Source organism: Chelmon rostratus, chromosome 14 (genome assembly GCF_017976325.1).
Source record: "Chelmon rostratus isolate fCheRos1 chromosome 14, fCheRos1.pri, whole genome shotgun sequence".
Taxonomy (NCBI): Eukaryota; Metazoa; Chordata; class Actinopteri; order Chaetodontiformes; family Chaetodontidae; genus Chelmon; species Chelmon rostratus.
Window position 1 is genome coordinate 9,113,505 of NC_055671.1, and position 18,647 is coordinate 9,132,151.

At 42.8% G+C, this 18,647-nt stretch overlaps 1 protein-coding gene across 1 annotated transcript; it reads left to right on the plus strand.

Moving 5' to 3' along the window:
• The first annotated feature begins 1,060 nt into the window (after positions 1-1,060).
• LOC121617261 (gap junction delta-2 protein-like) lies at positions 1,061-17,027 on the plus strand. The gene is made up of 2 exons (XM_041952378.1): positions 1,061-1,131; positions 16,163-17,027. The coding sequence occupies exons 1-2, from the start codon at positions 1,061-1,063 to the stop codon at positions 17,025-17,027; spliced, it is 936 nt and encodes a 311-aa protein (XP_041808312.1).
• Positions 17,028-18,647: the final 1,620 nt, after the last annotated feature.

An 18,647-nucleotide genomic window follows, 5' to 3' on the forward strand; every position in this document is an offset into this window, starting at 1 on the left:
TCTGGGCACTGGACTGTGCTGAAATTAGCCAGGGGGACGACACAGGACAGCAGGTCTGCAGCGCACTGCCTTGGTTCAGCCTCACTGGATGCAGCAAGGCAGCTGATTTATTACTGAGGGGCTGGGTGGCAGCGTGTTTGCGTGTGCAGCGCTGAGTGTGTGTGTATGTGTGTGTGTGCATGCAGGTTTTTATGGGTCCTTGTAGCGCTCGGAGCTGTGGGAGCGACCATTCCTCCAGTCATAAAATGACATTCAGCAGGCAGGAGCTTTGTGTGCTGGTGTGCATCTGCAGTCCTCAGTAGGAAGTGGGAGAGTGGAATTCAGAGCTGTCCTCGAGTGCAAGAGTGTGTGTGTTTCCAGTGCTGTTCGCTGAGGTGAGCCAAGGAGGACCAGCTTTATGTAGTGTGTGTGTCCGTGTGTTTGGGTTAGAGTAGCAAGGGTGCAGCAAAGGCAAAGATCCTACACAATGCAAGGACGAGCGCAGAGCAGCACCGATGGCAGGCAGTGCAGGTAAAGTACAAGGAGTGCCCTGGGGGTAGGGTGGAGGACGAAGGCAGGGACAGAGGAGGAAGGGGAAGAGGAGGAAACAGCAAGGGGACGGAGAGAGGCAAGTGGAAAAGAGAGGGTGATCATGGCTGTCATGCAGTGAGCTATAGCATATGCTGTAGCGCAGAACAGAGTGGTGCGGCAGGGGGAGGACAAGCATCAGCGCACAGGGGAGGGGGAGAAGGGAAGAGACTGAGGGAAAGGGGAGGGGGAGGCAGTCAGCTCAGCACCTCTCCTCCACCAGGAAGAGAGGCACAGCGGGACAGGCCCAGGAGAGGACACTCACACACACAGTCAAAGACGCACTGACGAGAGGCCAGGTCAGCGAGTAGAGGTCAAAGAGGGAGCCGGTGCGGGACGGGGGCCGGGGTGAACCCTCGCTGGCCGGCAGGTCCACAAGAGCGCAGGCCGGTCCTGAGAAGAAGGAGAAGAAGAAGAAGGAGTCCGCCGGAGAAAGAGGGGTCGGTCCCTCTAGTCCTGTTCCTTCTGACAGCGCTGCCACTTTTCCATCACCATGGGGGAATGGACCATTTTGGAGAGGCTGCTGGAGGCGGCTGTCCAGCAGCACTCTACCATGATCGGAAGGTAAGACACTGACTGATTTAGTGAGCTTTGCTCTGTGTCTGTGGTTTTGTTTAGACTGTTGAGCTGCGTGATTTTACGTACAGTACATGTTATTCTGTTTATATCCGTTGATGGCATCCCTATAGACACCCCCCTCCTCAGGCTTGTCCCAGTGCTCTCCTCTGTTCTACAGTCCCCCACAGTCATCACTGCCTCCCCCGTCCGTTCCTCCTCCCTGCTCTCCTCACCCTTATCCTCCACACTCACCATGAGTTAAGGGATAAACTAATTGCACATAATCAATAGCAGGCTTTACTGGGCATTATGGTTAATTCAGAGAGGTTCCTGTGTTGATACTACCTAATAGCTCAGTTATTGATAGATAACGCTTGATGCTGTTGGCCACAGACCAATAGGACAGAAGGAGGAGAGGGGAGTGGGAGTGAGAGGAGAGCAGAGGTGCGGAAGATGAAAGGATGGTGAGCAAGCAGGTGTGGAAGGTAGAATCAAAGGGGGAGCAAATGGCTCTGAACTCTGTGTGAACTTGAGACAGAAAATGAAAAAATAAAGCAAGTTCATGCAGTTTGTTCTTTTCGGCAGACACACCGTAGTGAGAGTCTGATCGGACCACTTCTCATGCTTTGTGTGAGAATGGTTCGTGGTGGAGGGTTGAACAGATGAGCTTTTAGTTTGATTAGCAGTGGAGACATGCCATGGAGACATGCTGTAAAATCCGTGTGAAAAATGTGCTCCACATCATCTCTGTGTGGGATTAATTAAATGCAAAAGTGGAGTTTTCCACCCATTAAACACAATCCAAATGTCACGCTGGGATTCTCATTTGGAGAAGTGACGAGTCAAAGTGGTTTAGCCTGGAAACCTGGATTTGTGATTTGAAAATTAACTTTCAAGAAAAAAAAAAAGCAAAGCCACAAAGACTATGAATTTGACTTGCACTGCTGTGCTCATTAACCCGGACCTCAGGCAGTCCGCATCAAGGGCATGGCCTCACCTTCTCTCTGCTCCAGTGGCTTTTTCCAAGTGTGTGTGGATGTTTGTGTCTTGCTCTGGGTGCAAGTAAAAGGAGTGAAAATTGGCTCGTGCCTTTAGTGCACCATGCACAGAGCCATTATCCTTCAAAATCAGCGACACCAACCGCATCAGAACGACAGAGATGATGTGAGCCGCATTGTACCACAATTTCTATTGATCAGGGATCTGAAACCATGTGCGATGGAGATTTTCCTTCCAACCAAACACTACACCAAGTCATTTCAGTGAGCTCTTCCTCTGCCTTCATCAGTGAAATCACCTGGTCTAGTCCTCAGATGGAATGAAAACCTGCACAGTCGAGCATGTTGACTTGATTTAAAGATGCATTAAGCAATAATTTGTGCCATTTAATTACGACTCCCTCCTGCTTATGGGATTGGTAGTATTGCTGGTATCACTGAGAATCTCACTTTGAAGCTCTATACAGCTTTCAGCCATTTTCAGCTCATTGTTTTGGCTTCGGGAGCAGCAACACCAAAACAATGTCGGCTCACGTATGACCGCGGGCAGCCGCTCCCAGCGCAGAAGCTAAAACAAGCTAACTGTATGCTAGCTGTCCAGCGTTAAATGGCAAAGAGCCGAAGTAACTCTTGAAGAAACTTGAACGTTTAGCGAGCCAGAAAGAGACAAGCATTTTTTTCGTGAGCTGGAAGATCAAACAAGGGCTAAACGCCAGTGAATACTGGGATTACATTCAACAGGTGGCCAGACAAAGGAGACCAAAGGGATGTCCGTGTTGCTCTGTTTCTGCTGGATTTGTAAGTAGGCAACTGTTTGCTAACATGTTAGCCATAACAACTTCATAAGCTAATTGCTAACTGTTGTGAACTTGTTCTGGAGTCTTTCCGCCCCCTAGTGGTCAAAAAATCACTTAATGCAGCTTTAAAATCCAGTCCTGGCAGCTGAATCAGCGATGCCCTGTGAGCACAGGGGACAAAGAATGCTGGAAATTAATCTTTGGATGATTCATTGACTGTAAGCCACCTACAGTTTTTCAGAGGCACAGAAGCAACTCTCAATTTGTCTGCTACCTCTTTCAAAAGTTATAGCGAACACTGATGATGTAATGGCTTCCTTTGCTTAATTTGAGCTATTTGTTGATCATGCACTTCACTGGTTGAACATTAATAAGGGTTCCCTGAATACTTAAAATACGTTAAGTAAAATGAGCAGCGCTTTCTCAATTTAGAATAGTCCTATATGCACCAGTTTTTGCTCTTCATGTGGTAGAATCTCTTAGATAGAATTACCCGTTGTGTTAAAACACCCAAAATGACATAAAATTTGAGAGTTAAATAATATGAGTAAGTAAAAACAAAAATCCCTTGTACAGTAGGCCCTGAGTAGTTTGTGTGATACCCATCAGCCATGTGCTACTGTGCTGAATACAGTGAAATGCTCTGTAAATGATCCCTATATGTGTTATGGCTTCCCTCAGACTGTGTTTGTCCTACAAGGCTCTCTAGTTGACCCCAGGGCATTAGCTGTAACATTAGCTGCTTTCCAATGAGGTTCCCTCCTTCTACTCTGCTTGTCTATACTATGCGAGTCAGGAGACATTGTCCTTGGAATCACGTTGTGCAGTATTTTGTGAGTTTTTAGGCTGTAGGTCCCTGAATTTCTTTTTATCCATGCCAAGTCGAGTTTAGTGTTGTCCCTGTTACGTAGCTTGTTTGCAGGATAAAATTTATTGAAGAATGCGTATACAGTTTGGTGGACAGAGGGACCCTGGGTTAGGGTGTAGCAACTTTTTGGTCTGGATCTTGGCTTTTTACAGACTCACAGGCATTTTTAGATATTAGAAATTCCTAGGTAACGTTAGCAATAACACAAAAACTATTAAAGATAAAGTCTTGATTCGTAATCCTAAGCATGTGTCTGCATGGTCAGGAAATTAATGACACTTAACATTTAAATGATCAGAATGATGTTTTTGGATGTACCAGCAAGTTGGAGAATTGTTCACCACTGGCACAATTTTGTGCAGTAAAGATGCCTCCTAGATTGTTAATGAGCAACTCCACACTAAATCATGTCTGGAGTCAAAATTGTTGCACTGACCTCTATGGGTTGAAAGGTTCAAGTCTGTTGCACCACTGACCACACCCAACAGCACAGTTGGGTGTGGTCCGGTGTGGTCTGTTGCACTTGTGAACACAACCAACTGTGATATAGCGTTGCACTGTTGTGCATTGTGAAGTCCTGCACTTCACAGGGTGTGGCCCGGAGCATGCAGCAACTGCTAGATGGCATCACATTTAGGATGTTCAGCCTGTGTGTAGTTTTTATTTGACAGAGTTTGCATGTGTGCGCTTGCAGTTCCTAGGATGCGGTTCCAAAGAACAGAACAGTGATGTCTCCCCAAGGCTGAAAAGTCTCCCCTGCATCAAAACTTTGGAACATGGTTGCATGTCAGTCATCTGTTTGAGTGCCAGCCCTCTCTCTTGCAAAGTGAGGATGTAGTTCCACCATGAGACACTGTCAGATAGCATTGTCGGATGTCTAGACTGTCTAATCCAGCTACAATTAAGCTGTTTCTTAATTGTAGGTTTTAAGCTAACCTATGCCCTGGCATAGGATAGATAATTAGCCTAGGCATACGTAACAGTGTTAAAAATAGTAAAGGACCAACTCTACGCAGTGGCATAGGTTAGCTTAATTATGGTCTTTGAAAGAGACAGACAATTGAGAGTTGCTTCTGTGCCTCTGACTAACCACAGGTGGCTTGCATAATATGACTCATTCAAAGATTAATGTTGTGTATTGTGATTTCCATATGCCTGACTTCTAACTGGGCAATGTACAGTGTGTGCATGGATAACCAATGACTGTTATCATGATTACACAGTGAAAGAAATCATTGTCAAGGCTGCATTGACCTCATTCTCTCGCCCAAACCAAATTTACTGTATATTCACAGTTATAATGACCCTGGGGCTTTCAGCATTAGATAACTGACATTTTGTGTATAGCCGTTAAGTGTCTCAGTGTATCTCACTCAGTGTGTTAATTAAGGAAATTAATTACATTTCTGTTCTTGATGGGCAGATATAGCCTGCAAACAGTGAAGACACAACCAGGGCTATAGGTATACTTGATAGATATAATATCCTTGCAAAGGGTTTTGGGCTAATTCGATTACATTTTGTTGTGCAATTACCTGCACTTGTGTACTTGAAGACAACACTTCTACAAATATGTCTTTGCAGAGACTTTGTTGACTGACTTTCAAAGCAGCGTATTGGTACACAGCAACGACAGATGATCATGCTAACTATAGACTTCTAAAAATTAATAAGATGTTTCTGTGTTGATATGCTGACGATACACTGGTGTGTTTGTGTAAAATATAACAGCAGCAGCCTTGATAATGTTTGCAGTTGTTTATGTATCTCTCAAAATGTTGTACACACAATGATTAATTTACACAGACATGCATTTACACATTTTTGTAGATCATAAAATGTCGACTGATGTTCAACTGACAGACAGAGATCTGCTGGCAGGTCTGGTGTAGCACTGCACAACAGGATCATGTACAAATAGCCAAGTTTCTGCAATTTAAAATGTCATATCAGTTATTAATTTATTTTTCCTTTCACTCTTTTTATTATTCTTGCTTATCAGACTGACATTTAAACAGCTTCACAATATGTACATTCTCATGCAAATAGGACATGTTTAATCCAGTGGGACAAACAGCAGCGTGTAGACTTTGCCGATCTGACAAAAACAAAGATTTGTCCACACAACACTGCAAACAGTTGAATGTTGGGGGGCGGTATTTGTCTAACATGGCCATTCCATTGTGTTTATTTGCTGGTCTAGACCAGGTTGTTCCATGTGAGATGTCACTTTTCTTTTCCCTAGATAAAGTTACATACATTTCCATTGAACTTCTCAATATATAAAACCCCAAATATTCTGCTATCTACACTTTATGTGACATTTAAACATAAGTCTATGATGCATGCTTCTAGTTAAGGACAATAAAACCTCACCTCAGGTGTACGTGTACTCTATGTGTGTCTTGTAAAAAGATGTGTTCTACCGTGAAAGGATGAAGCTTTTGGGTTTGAGTTATACACCTTGCAGGTAGGAAGGAAGAGAGAGAGGAAATGTGTTGATGAATCTTCCCCTGCACTGCAATGCTGTAGTGAGGTCAGTGCCAAAGACAGGCGGAGGGAAAAACAGGCAGAGATAATGAAGCGGCTAGAGTGATCTAAGGAAGATAAAATAATAAAGGTTGCCGGATGGAGGAGAGGATGTGAGCTGCAGAGGCAGAACAAAAAGGGTGCCAGCAGGGTGGGGTGGGGGGACAGAGGAAGGAAGAGAAGTTTTCCCTCTGCAGAGGTTCAGTGTTGAGAATCTGTGTCAGAGCTGCTGACTGACCGTGCTGCTGAGGAAACAGTCTGCACACACAAACTCAGTATGTGTCCTTTGCATTGATGAGGATTTGTAAAAACACTCAAACCTTTGTGTTTCTTAATTTCACATTTGTCTGAACGTAACATTCTCACTGTAGCACTCGTAACAAGTAATTTCTCTCTGCAATCCAGAGGGAAATTACATGCAATTTTCACCATCTATGCAAACACAGCGATGCAAGTTTGGTTGAATAAACAGCACCGTTAATAAGAGGCAGAAGATCTCTTGTTTTTGAAGCAAGTGGAACCACTCTGTATTTTGCATTACATTTCATACATTGCATTTGAATCTGAATAAAAGTTATTTTAAGAAGAGAATTTTGTTCATATATACTCTATAGAAAACATCTATATCCATTTACCTTTTATTTGCTTTTTTAGCTATTATTTAACATCATCACTCCCCACTATAAATACTTGTTATGTGGCCTTTGTTGCAAGTTGCACCGGATGTCAAGTCATTCATTAAAAATTGATGCAGATTTTACCAGCCTTTTAATGTAATGGACAAAGTGGTGTATAAAATACCTTGTTGCTCTGTAACTCTGTTTATATGGTAAAAAAAAGCAGCACTTCAGTGGATGGTCTTGAAAGGTTTGATGAAACCAAATATATCTTCATCCTTCGTCGTCTCTAAAAGCAAAATAGGGTCTGCCTCTTTACCCCTAAATTCTGCACTCCTGTAGTTTTGGTGCACTTATTTTTGTTCTCTTTGTCTAAATAGGTCAGGATATCCACAGGAAGGAGGTACCCTACTTTGAGAAGGGCACCCTACTTCTCCCAAAATAATTTGAGATGTAGGAAAGCTAATTGAGGGCATCGTCCTGTCTAACAGCTAACCAGGATATATTTCATGTATCATTGATAATAGGGGCCCGGGATAAAATCCATACCGTCTGGGAAGATTGTGCTGCAAAGAAAAACAGTGGAAGCAATATTTCAGCGTTGGACAGGATTAGTAATCCATCATCCTGTGGCGAGGAGCGGGAATGTCTTTCAAATTAAACCATTTTTCTGCACATCTAGAGTTGTCATTAGTTTATTTGTGCAGCAATCCCCGATGTTGAATGCAATCGATTACACTGTTCGACAGGGGGATTTTGCCAGTAAAGCTGAGCTCAGCTTCCATTCAGCGCAGGCTATTATTCATTTCAGCAACACATCGATGGTGTGTGTATGAGCTTTACCGGGCGTGTAATGTCTCCCTATACATAGCCTAAATGTTCTTTATTTCAGTGATTTTCCCAAACGAGTTAGAATCCCTTAATTGGGCTGAGGCAGGATTTCAGTACTTGTTATGGCCTGTGAGCCGATTGTTAGTACCAAAACTCTACTAAACCCAGAAGTGTGACCATTGTTATGTTCCTCAGTATTTATATGAAGGGGTATCAATTTTGGCAGGTTTTTTTTAGATCATAAAGGCAGCTACAAGTAGACTACACAGGGATTTGATTGTAAACTGGTGATTGGTGTATTTTGCAGTAAAGATGTATCCAACAAATATGAATATGTCAGTCTTAGAAATCTATTATAATCCTGTCTGCATATTGAGTTATGGAGTGGTTCAGATATAGTATAGTCAAACTTTTTGATCATCTGTGGGTTTGTTGTAATGGACAAATAGATCCATGTATCAGAGAATCAAATGCACTAATTCATGTAAACATTTATTTGATTCAGATTAAATAAAAATTGATTTAAAAAATAAAGAGAATGTCCAGCTATGCATGTCACCTTCTTTGCATTACATTTTCCTTAATTTTTTATTCAAATAAAAAAAAATCTATTTTAAATTGCCTTAGTGGTTTGTTAATGTTCAGAGGGCGTTTTTAATTGCAATGAGTTATGCTCATAATGTTAGTACATGACTACAGTAAGCTCATGCATTAGGAAAGTGCAGTATAGTTGTTGACATGTTTTCTTTCTAGTGCGGTTTATAGTGTACTTTTAAAATATCCCTGATTAAAATTTACATTGTGTCACTCCAGATGAAGAGAAAAAAGCAGGATGGATGGCAAATCAAATGGAATTAAACCTGTCAAACTCAGTTTATGGTGCAACACAGCAACTCACAGCCAGGAAGGAAGTTTTAGGAACAATTATCAGTGACAGCCAGGCTGCGTCACGTTGGCAGAAATACGAATAATCTGCAGGAATGCAAAAACCACGAGGACAAGCAGGTGTTAAATAGAGCTGGTGGTCTTAAGAGCTCTTCACTCTTGGATTAAGACAAGCGTCAGTCAGATCTGGATGTTCTTGCATGAATCCCTGCATGTTATGACAGCAGCAGCAACACAGCTTACCTTTCGTCTACAGTGGGTCATGTTGTAAAAATAATCATTTCTAAAACTGCACAAATCAGCGTTTTTCTCTTAAAAATGGATCAACAAACGAAGTGTAACGTGAAAGGGGTCACATGTAGCAATGAACCCACAGCGGCTTTTCTGCTTTGAAGCTGTTCTGTACACTTGACGTCCAGACCCAAGCGACAGAAAGACAAAGTTAACGGTTAGCTGGTGAACACAGTTTAACTCAATCGGTCGAGTCCAAAAACTGAGCTAAAAGGAAAGTGAATGTCGGAGCTACATTTGTTGTGTGTCATGAAACAGAAGCCCAGTTAATGCTAACGCTGCTCTGTGTTTGCTGAATGTGTAAAGGACATATCATCTTTATAGGGTGATTATATGTCAGTTTTATGTTTACAGCCTGCCCCCTAGTAGCCCGCCTGCAAAAAACAATTCATACTGCTTCAAAGCTACACAAATAAATGTACTGCTGCACAGTTTTATTGAAAACTGCACTCCCTCACAAACCAATCACAGTCTAATCAGCTTTTGTATGCACACAAGCTCCTGCAGCCTGTTGCACCATCACTCATTGGCCACTTGCCTTAGGTATAAGTAGTTATAAGTTAAATTCCATGTGTCTTCCACAATGATGCATTCGGTTATAACGTCAGTATGTACAACTGAAGGTAAACATGTTGTATTTAGCGCAGAACATTGATATTGACTGAAAAATTAGGGAACTGACCTGCGGATAAACTTTTCAACTGTGAAATGAAAACACCAATATGTGAAATTGTAGCTGCCGTGGTTAATTCCTTAGTAAAGACATACTTTATTTACTGCTCACATTAAAGACTTATTACTTAGATTAATTACACTTATTCTCAATAGTGTAATTTTAATTTTACTGACAGAAGCTTCATTCAGAACAAAAACAACTTTAAACATTTCATGTTCGCGTCACATCAGATTTCTTTCTACATCCTTGAACCCTCCGTCTTTCACTCTGTGTTTTACACAAGCTGGCCAAGTGGGGCAATGCCTAGTCAGCCGAGTCAGTGACCATTATGACTGAGGAGGTGAAGCCGTGTCAGCCCCACGTGCTTCTGGTTAACTGTTAGCTATATGAATACACTAAGAAACGTGAAAACTGCACAAGAACGCTGAGACACTTGTTTCTTTTGTAATCAAATTAGATTTATGAGCACAGCTTTGCATCACATCCACTCCACACAATGTTAACAACAGCTCTTAAAAGCCCACATTATGTGATTTGTTCACATCTTAATAAATCCACAACAACTCTAGCAGACATAACAATGTGAGGTTAGCCATGTGATTCCAGCTAACCACAACTGGAAGATGCAGATGCTTTCTATAAGGTTTGTAGCACATCTGCCAGAGAGCTGAGCAACATGAAACAACATGAATGTGTATTCTCCCAAATTCAGGAGGCTTCCACTGACAATAAACATTCAGACAAATCTGTGCTCAGTTTGCTGAGCTGCCACTATGACAGAAATTGTTTAGAAGGAAAAATATAAAAGGCATTACGGAAAATGTACCCTAAAACCCCTGCAAAAATGGTGCACCTTGAATTTTGGGTCCTTTGGTGTTGGTCTTTTGTTTTCTAACAGATAATTAGCAAATATGCTGTAAAGGTACAGTAGAACACAGCTCCAGTTAATCTTAGAAAAATGTCAGCTCAGTCCATTAGAATCAAAGAGAAAGGGTTTTCTCTAGTCTCAGCATTAACTGTCCTCATAACGGGGCTGGCAGAGATGCGGCTGACACTTGTCCTCAAAAGACCAGAATGCAGTGCAGCCAAAAGAGGTGATTCACTTAAAAATGTATTTCCTGCAGCTCCACCTAACACAAGGCTGCCTGCAAACACGGTTTGTATCATACTTTGTATTAGACTTTGAATTTAAACTCATCCCCTGGTTTTATTTTTATATTTGTTTTGATTATGCAGAACCTGTCGTTGCTCCAAACAGCCGCAGTGTGATATATGAAATATTCTTACATCACATATCGATGCATTCAGCAAAATCTGCTGGAACCAAAGGGAAATGCTGATACCGTTCATCTGAAGGGTTTCAACTTTCAAATTATCTGAGAGAGATAATTTTGCATAATGTTCACCTCCCTTAGCTTAACTTGAGATGAAAAGATCTTTTTTAGATGAAAGGGTAATTCTGGATGGCTTATTAAAGACAAACGGGATGGAGGAAGGCTGCATCTGGTGTACGCTGCATCATCACCACGCATGGTTAGGCTGTGCAGTGACTTAATGGAAAAGTTGTGTGTGGAGTGTCTTCAAACACAATATCCTCCAGCTTTGGGCCGTTGTTGTGTTTCCCATTTGTTTCAGCAAAGGAGTTCTGCTTCAGTAAAAAAAGACACTAGAGGAACCTTTTGCAGATGAAGATTTTAGCACAGCCAATTTCTGCCATTTTAATCTGAAGGTATTATCTTGATTCAAATCCAGTTAAAGTCTCTCTCAGCCGAGGTATAATTGAAGCAGTTACCTGTAGAGTCTCCCCCAATTACCTTTCTCTGTTTCCTCCTCAATTCATGAAAAGCAGCTGGAGGCTGGAAGTTGCGAGTGAGATAATGATGCGTCTGCATGTCGACTCTGTGCTGTGGCGCAAAGGAAACAAAGGAAAAGGCCTTTATGATTTTGGGCTGAAATCACAAGGCATTTATGCGTTATACTCTCAGTAAAATATTTCCGATATGTATAAGAGTTTAGCTTATATTAACGTGTTCGTCACACCGACTCTTAGTGGTACCTCAGGCACGTCTGCCTGATATGTGGGCAAGACCTAAAACTATTAAAACAGCTTGAGAGGGGAACAGTGGATGACGGGCGGGAGGAGAGAAATGTCTGCACTCTGATAATTAAGCTGCCTAATTTCTATGCCTGGTAAGGTCTTTATTCATTATGTGCTGCCATCAGGAATCAGTGGAGCTTATTATTGAGGGCGTATGGGCAGGAAGAATATTTTTACTCAGGGCCCCTTTGCAGATAACACTGCACTTACCCAGGACTGTCTGTGTACCGACAGTATTCGTGCACATATACACATTTGTACATTTTGGTGCTCTTGACTCATATACAGTAAAGGGTCATTTATATTCGCAATGTGTGTGTGTGAGAGTTAAGTGTGTGTGTGTTTACCAATCCATCTGCTGTTGCGCTCAAGGCAATTGTTGTCCCTGGGGGCTGGCGGCAGCAGCTGCTGTATGAATGAACGTATGTATGTGTTTGTGTGTGTGTCTGTGTGTGTGTGTGTGTGTGTGTGTGTGTGTGAAAGCCTCTGGGAAAGACAGACCCCAGACAAACCAGCTGACGAGCGGCTATACTATACACACAGTCTTACAGGTCGATCAGCTGCCTGCAGATCAGTTTGTATAGTTCGCCTGCAGTGAAGTATCAAGTCCTTAATGTCCTTCATATTAGCTGGTCTGTGCACTTCATGAGAAAACCAGCTGTCAGTGATAAAAAAAAAAAATGAAAATGAGAGAACTTCCACACGTGAGCCTGATCCAGGGATACAGACAGATTCAGTCTTATTAAGTCTTTATTACATCTCCGGCACAGGGTTTCGGATTTAGAAAGTCTCCACACATGTAATGAGTAGTTTTAGCTGAGGGAAGGTCCTCTGGGATGGGAGCAGCTAAATCAGGTGATGAAGGATGACTGGTGAGGAACTTTGGGTTGAAGACACCATTGACTGAAAATGCAATGTAGTGCCTACATCTTTTTTCATGTATTTCATTTGGAAGCAACTCAGCAAGTGGCCTCATTTTTATTCTGTCCTCAGGTTAGAGTCACTGAAAAAATGTAAAACCTTTTTCATCATTTATGGTGGATATTGAATATTCTGCAGGTTCAGGCATCTGAGCTGTCCTGCCCAATCTGCTCTAACGTACAGTATTGGCTCGTTACTCTGCAGGACTTAAAACACTGATGTTTGCAGATAACCCTCGTCCACCGCATTCTGCTAATGCAGCAATCTGCCCCGTGCTGATTATCCTGTTATCCAGCAGTGGAGTACACACACACACACACACACATGCAGACCTGCAAACACACACAGCACAACACTCAATACTTGCAATGTCTTGGAATTTTCTTAACAACACAAAAATGCCCAACAAACAAGTCATACCGAATACCTGCAGTACAGTACTTTCCAGTAATTTCCCTTAAGTACTGACTCTGAAATGTCTTACTGAGGTGAACAAAGCTGCACTGAGAAAACTGCAAGATGTGTCCCATTTCAGAACGACATCAAAGGTTGATCCTTTGAGTCCATATCAACAACATGACGTTAAGAATATTAGCACAAAGCCAGGTCTACATAACAGACCTTTGCATTCAGGTGGATGTAAATACATGGCATGAAACGAACCTGTACAAGCAACAAGCTGCTTGCTCATTCTCATTAGCAGTCTGGATTTGTTGTTAATCCCCTCTGTCACAATCATTTACACAAATTAGATTAGAGAAATTGGATTTATGTATCTCATATGTTGAAGTAGAACGTCACATTTTGGACTTGAGTTGATGATGAGCGTCCGGATAGATTTGGTCTGTGTGAAGCGATGCATCACGCAGGGTGATTCCACAGTGAATCCAGTGGGCTCATGTTGGGAGGAGATTCAGGTTCAGTCCCCTTACCCTCCGTTGTGTCCAAGCGAGTTTATTTATAGCAACTTTACTTTCTTTATACGTCATGTAGAGACAAGCTGAGCAAACCAATTGAAAGTGCTGATGTGGGGCTTTCACATCACACACTGTCTCTTTCAGGTCCGTCGACCAAAAAACATTTTTAAAAGAAACTGTAAATTATAATATTTTCAGTGAAAGAGGTTACATGTAAATAGAGAGCATGAATGAATGCATAGAAAGTCTGCAGAAATAAAGCAAAATGCACCTGGACTCCTGAAAGTGCATGCTGCCAATGAAGAGCCTGTTTCCTGTCGATCACAAACCATTTATACAGAGGTGAGCTTGCGTCACTATGGAGAAATGTGGATACAATGCAGACTTAGTGACATTTAGTAAATGCTGTTACGATGGAGTAATTATCACTGGCATGAGAAGAAGGAGACCTTGAATAGAAACAGAGAGTGAATGCAGATGTGCTGTTTCCGTCGCTTTAAATCAGCATCCAGATTCTCACACTGACACTCAACGTGAGCTAGTTTGATATTTATGTTATTTAAACAAATATTTGCATATAAATGAGCCGCGTCCACCACAGATTTCTATCCCAGTGAGCAGCATGCGTCAAATGACTCCTTGCGGTGCAAAGAGCCATCAATATCAGCCCTTCAGTCAAATCCACTGCTGTCCGTGAAGACAGATACATCCAGCTCACAGCAAAGGATCAGAAAGTGACTGAACGTCTTAACATAATTTACAAACACAACCTGCATTGAACTTCTGGAAGACCGAAAGGTGCAGAGAAGCTTTATTCCGTTGTATTTCCGAACATACTGAAAGTCAGTGTAGCGTATGTGTTCGCAGCTGCTCCGAGCACTGACGGCCGGACATGTTTGCCATTTTGCACAAGTCATACACATGGATGACTCTCCCTCTTTGTCTCTGTGTCCTCATGTCTGTCTTTCTCACACAAAATCACACACAGGCATGCACTCGCAGGTGGAGCAGGAACAGTCCTGCAGCGGCGCGCTGCTCTATTTTGAGTCTGTTGCACGTGAACACATGTAGGCCTCTTACCTTCACCTCTGCTTTCATGAGCTGTCACCTTCATCGCCTCATTCAAAGACATTTATTTTTCCTGTCCCCAAGGAAACACAAATGTAACTTTTCAGATGTCTCTCATTATGTTAGGCTGTGTTTTCCGCTGTACCTCAGTGTCCACACCCCTCTTCTCACCCTGCACTCATTTCTAGATCCTCACCTTTTGCTGGTTGCTGTGGTTACTCGCCATGTAAGGCGGGTGTGGAGTCCTCATTAAAAGATGCACCGTGGAGTCTCATTTCATATGAGGATAAAAACAGCAGAACAAAAAGCAACTTTTAAATCCACAGGAATTATATTACCTTACATCACCTGAACTAAAGGCTGCTGTCATACTGCAATCCATCCCAATTGTCCTAACCCACTTGGGGCCAGCTCCCATCTATCTCTGTCCCTTTAGTTGCCTTGGGTGGCCCTCTTGCTTGCTTGGAAAAAAAGTTTTATTTTTAAGTAATTGGCTCCTCCATGCAGGGAGCATGCACATCTTTTGCACTGTGGCATAAATACCAGGGAGCCCCATGATGTGCAGGCTTTCCTTGCTCATTAAAAAGAGCTGACAGTGCAGCCCTAAAGCCCCAGTCCTCCTCTGCAGTGCCCATGCTGGATCGACACCAGAAGATGACAGTACAGCACACCAGACTCTCAGAGGCCTTGAAAAGCAGCAGCACTACTCTCTAGATCCTCCAGCCCCTGGACACCACTCTCTCTAACTGCAGTAATGTGCTAATGATGCTCAGTGGGAGCTCCCACAGTTTGTAGAGGACTCCACCTGTATAGTTCAGCATATATGGTCCAGCACCCAATTTCTAATGATCAGCACTCATTATATGACCCTTGCTCTTTAAACAGACACATTCCTTAAAGCTCTTCAACTGCAGCACTGTCTGACCCATAATATGGTGCCTAATGCTGAGGTCATATGCACAGTAGTTTAATCAGGCAACAATAAAAAGATTTATGACAGAAGACGATGAAAGGCAAGAATTAATGTTATCGGAAACAGTGAATTTTACAACACTGTTCCTTAACTCAATGCATAGCAATCACTGTTTAAGCATGTACGTGCAGTCACACACACACTGTCCATGTACATCCTTGTTCCATTTCAGCTCTGCAGTGAAGATGAGTGTGAAATCACCTGTTTCAGTCTCTTATGATCGCTGAGCTCATGTGTGCATGCCATCTAGAGCGCAATACCACCATCCTACGGTGTTGTTTGTCACAGCAGCTGAGTGATAACATGTGCAGACACTTACATTCATGCATGAACATGTCCATACACACAAAATGCATACTTAGGCACTTAGGAAGGGAAGGGGCTAACGCCTTCACCAGTTAGTCACCAGTTAGATTATGTTGAACCAAGACTTACAATCAATTTACAATAAATCATACCAAATATCTCCTGAATCTCTGTACATGCGCTCCTCATTAACTGATGCTCTCTGTCTCCTTTTCACCCCCTCCCCTTCCTGCCCTTTCCTTCTCCTTCTGTCTCTCTGCAGGATCCTGCTGACGGTGGTGGTGATTTTCCGTATTCTAATAGTAGGCATAGTGGGCGAGAAGGTGTACGAGGATGAGCAAATCATGTTCATCTGTAACACCATGCAGCCCGGCTGCAACCAGGCCTGTTATGACAAGGCCTTTCCCATCTCGCACATCCGCTACTGGGTCTTTCAGATCATCTTGGTGTGCACGCCGAGCCTGTGCTTTATCACATATTCTGTTCACCAGTCTGCCAAAGCACGTGACCGAAGCTACTCTCTCCTGCATCCTTACATGGATCACCATGGTCACGGTCACCACGGTCGCCATCATGACCATCACGCTCGCAAGCTCCACTCTCGCAACATCAACGGCATCCTGGTGCACCCTGACAGCAGTAAGGAGGATCACGACTGCCTGGAGGTAAAGGAGATCCCCAACGGACCCCGGGGACTCCCTCAAACACACAAGAGCGCAAAAGTGCGACGGCAGGAAGGCATATCCCGCTTCTACGTCATCCAGGTGGTGTTCCGCAACGCGCTGGAGATCGGCTTCCTGGCCGGGCAGTACTTCCTGTACGGCTTCAACGTGCCAGGGATGTTTGAGTGTGACCGCTACCCATGTGTGAAGGAAGTGGAGTGTTATGTGTCTCGTCCCACAGAAAAGACCGTGTTTCTGGTCTTTATGTTTGCAGTGAGTGGCATATGTGTGCTGCTCAACCTGGCTGAGCTCAACCACCTTGGCTGGAGGAAGATAAAGACGGCCATCCGAGGGGTGCAGGCCCGAAGGAAGTCCATCTGCGAAGTGCGCAAGAAGGATGTTTCACACCTGTCCCAGGCCCCAAACCTGGGCAGGACCCAGTCCAGTGAGTCAGCCTACGTCTGACAGAGGCTTCTCTGCCTGGGGGCTCGAGGACCTCTTACATTTTGGAGAAGAGCTTTTCCCTGGCCCAGGACCCCCAATCATTAGGGCACAAAACTCACCACTGCATTATTATTCAGGAGCACAGACAGACTCTGTGTAGTCATGATGAAGCATCAAGTCACAAAGTAGAGTCTTTGACACTTCAAGAGACAAGAATCACCTTCGTAAAAAGGCAACTGTGTTGCTGCAACAAAGCTTACACCTAAAGCTTACATGATGGAGAGTTCTGCTCTGCCTAGGTGACACTAGCTGCCTTCAAAGAACCCAACAGATAATACTGAGCAATTACTAATAATATTAAAATACTGTAAAGATAGTCTGAGGTTGAATTATCTGAAGTTCTTCATTATTTGCCTTTGCTGTAGGTCAGAAATAATCCCCTTATTTTCCAATTATGTGTGCATATGCAAGAGCTTAAGCGTGTGCATGCATACGCATGTGTGTGGGAAAAAAAAGCCAATCTCTGACTTGAGTCAAAAAATTGAATGCTAAGCTAATCTGAGCTACTGAGAAAGAGAGATAATGTTATTACTCCTTGTCCATAATCTTCGAGTAAAGTCACTCGGCGGACAAACAAGCACCTTTTTAAACATGTTCTAAGAAACTTACATCGAGTCAAACCCAAAAACCAACAGCACTAAAACTATTAGCATAAACTGGAACACAGTGTCAGCGTACCAAGCTTTTTCTTAAAAATTGTCACTCTTCTTTATATTCTACGTTGCATTAGGTGCCACTCAGACTGACATTGCCAGGGAGCTTTTGTTCAAAGCGCGATACATGGTGCATTGAGGATGAGCTAGATTTACTTTCCAACACTGTGTTACGCACCGCAATGCTCCCGATGCCTGCAGGGCATGCTGTTTACTCTCATAAGCCGCTGAAAACAGTCAAGAAAACTGTGCCACTGTTTCCACTTTGTTAAGTGTGATCGCTGTTTAAGGGGCTGAATGGACTTGTATCAAGATGTTTTTCAGATAAACAGGAAACTGTATTGTAGTCACAAATATTTTAACGTGTAACCTCAAGCCTTTTTTCACAAGCAGATTTGGTGCCATATTTCAAAGTTACTGTACATAGATGAGATGTAATAATTACACTAAGCCTTTTCCCTATGTTGTACTGTATAGATGGGCTTCACATGGATGGGGGAACATGGGTTTGGGTGGTAATGAAGATTAATCATAGATTGCCAGCTTTAACAATATGTATTATTAATGTGCTCTTTGTTAAGCCTTCACCCTCTAATGGAGACTATATGTTCCGAAAAGTGTTTCCCCCCCTATGGACTTTGAAAAAGGCATGTTACTGAAGCATTAATAGAATGGATAGATTATGACATGTAACTTAAAAAGAGACTGTTTTATTTATTTGCATCCTGCTCCTGTGAAATGTAATCCTTAGCATGCATGAAGATGAAAAATATAAAGAGATAAGAAGATAGAATCCCACTGTGGGAATATTGAAAGTGAATACCCGAAAGGCTCCAGAACTGAAGCAATAATAATATATAGTATGTGAAAAATATATGTGAATAAATTATTATGCAAACAGATTTTGCCTGTGCTGTGTTTAACAAAC

What these genes read in the sequence shown, in the direction of transcription:
- LOC121617261 (XM_041952378.1), top strand. Translation starts at nt 1,061, where the DNA reads ATGGGGGAATGGACCATTTTGGAGAGGCTGCTGGAGGCGGCTGTCCAG. An exon ending in CACTCTACCATGATCGGAAG is followed by an intron (nt 1,132 to 16,162) that starts GTAAGACACTGA and finishes GTCTCTCTGCAG; the next exon opens with GATCCTGCTGACGGTGGTGG.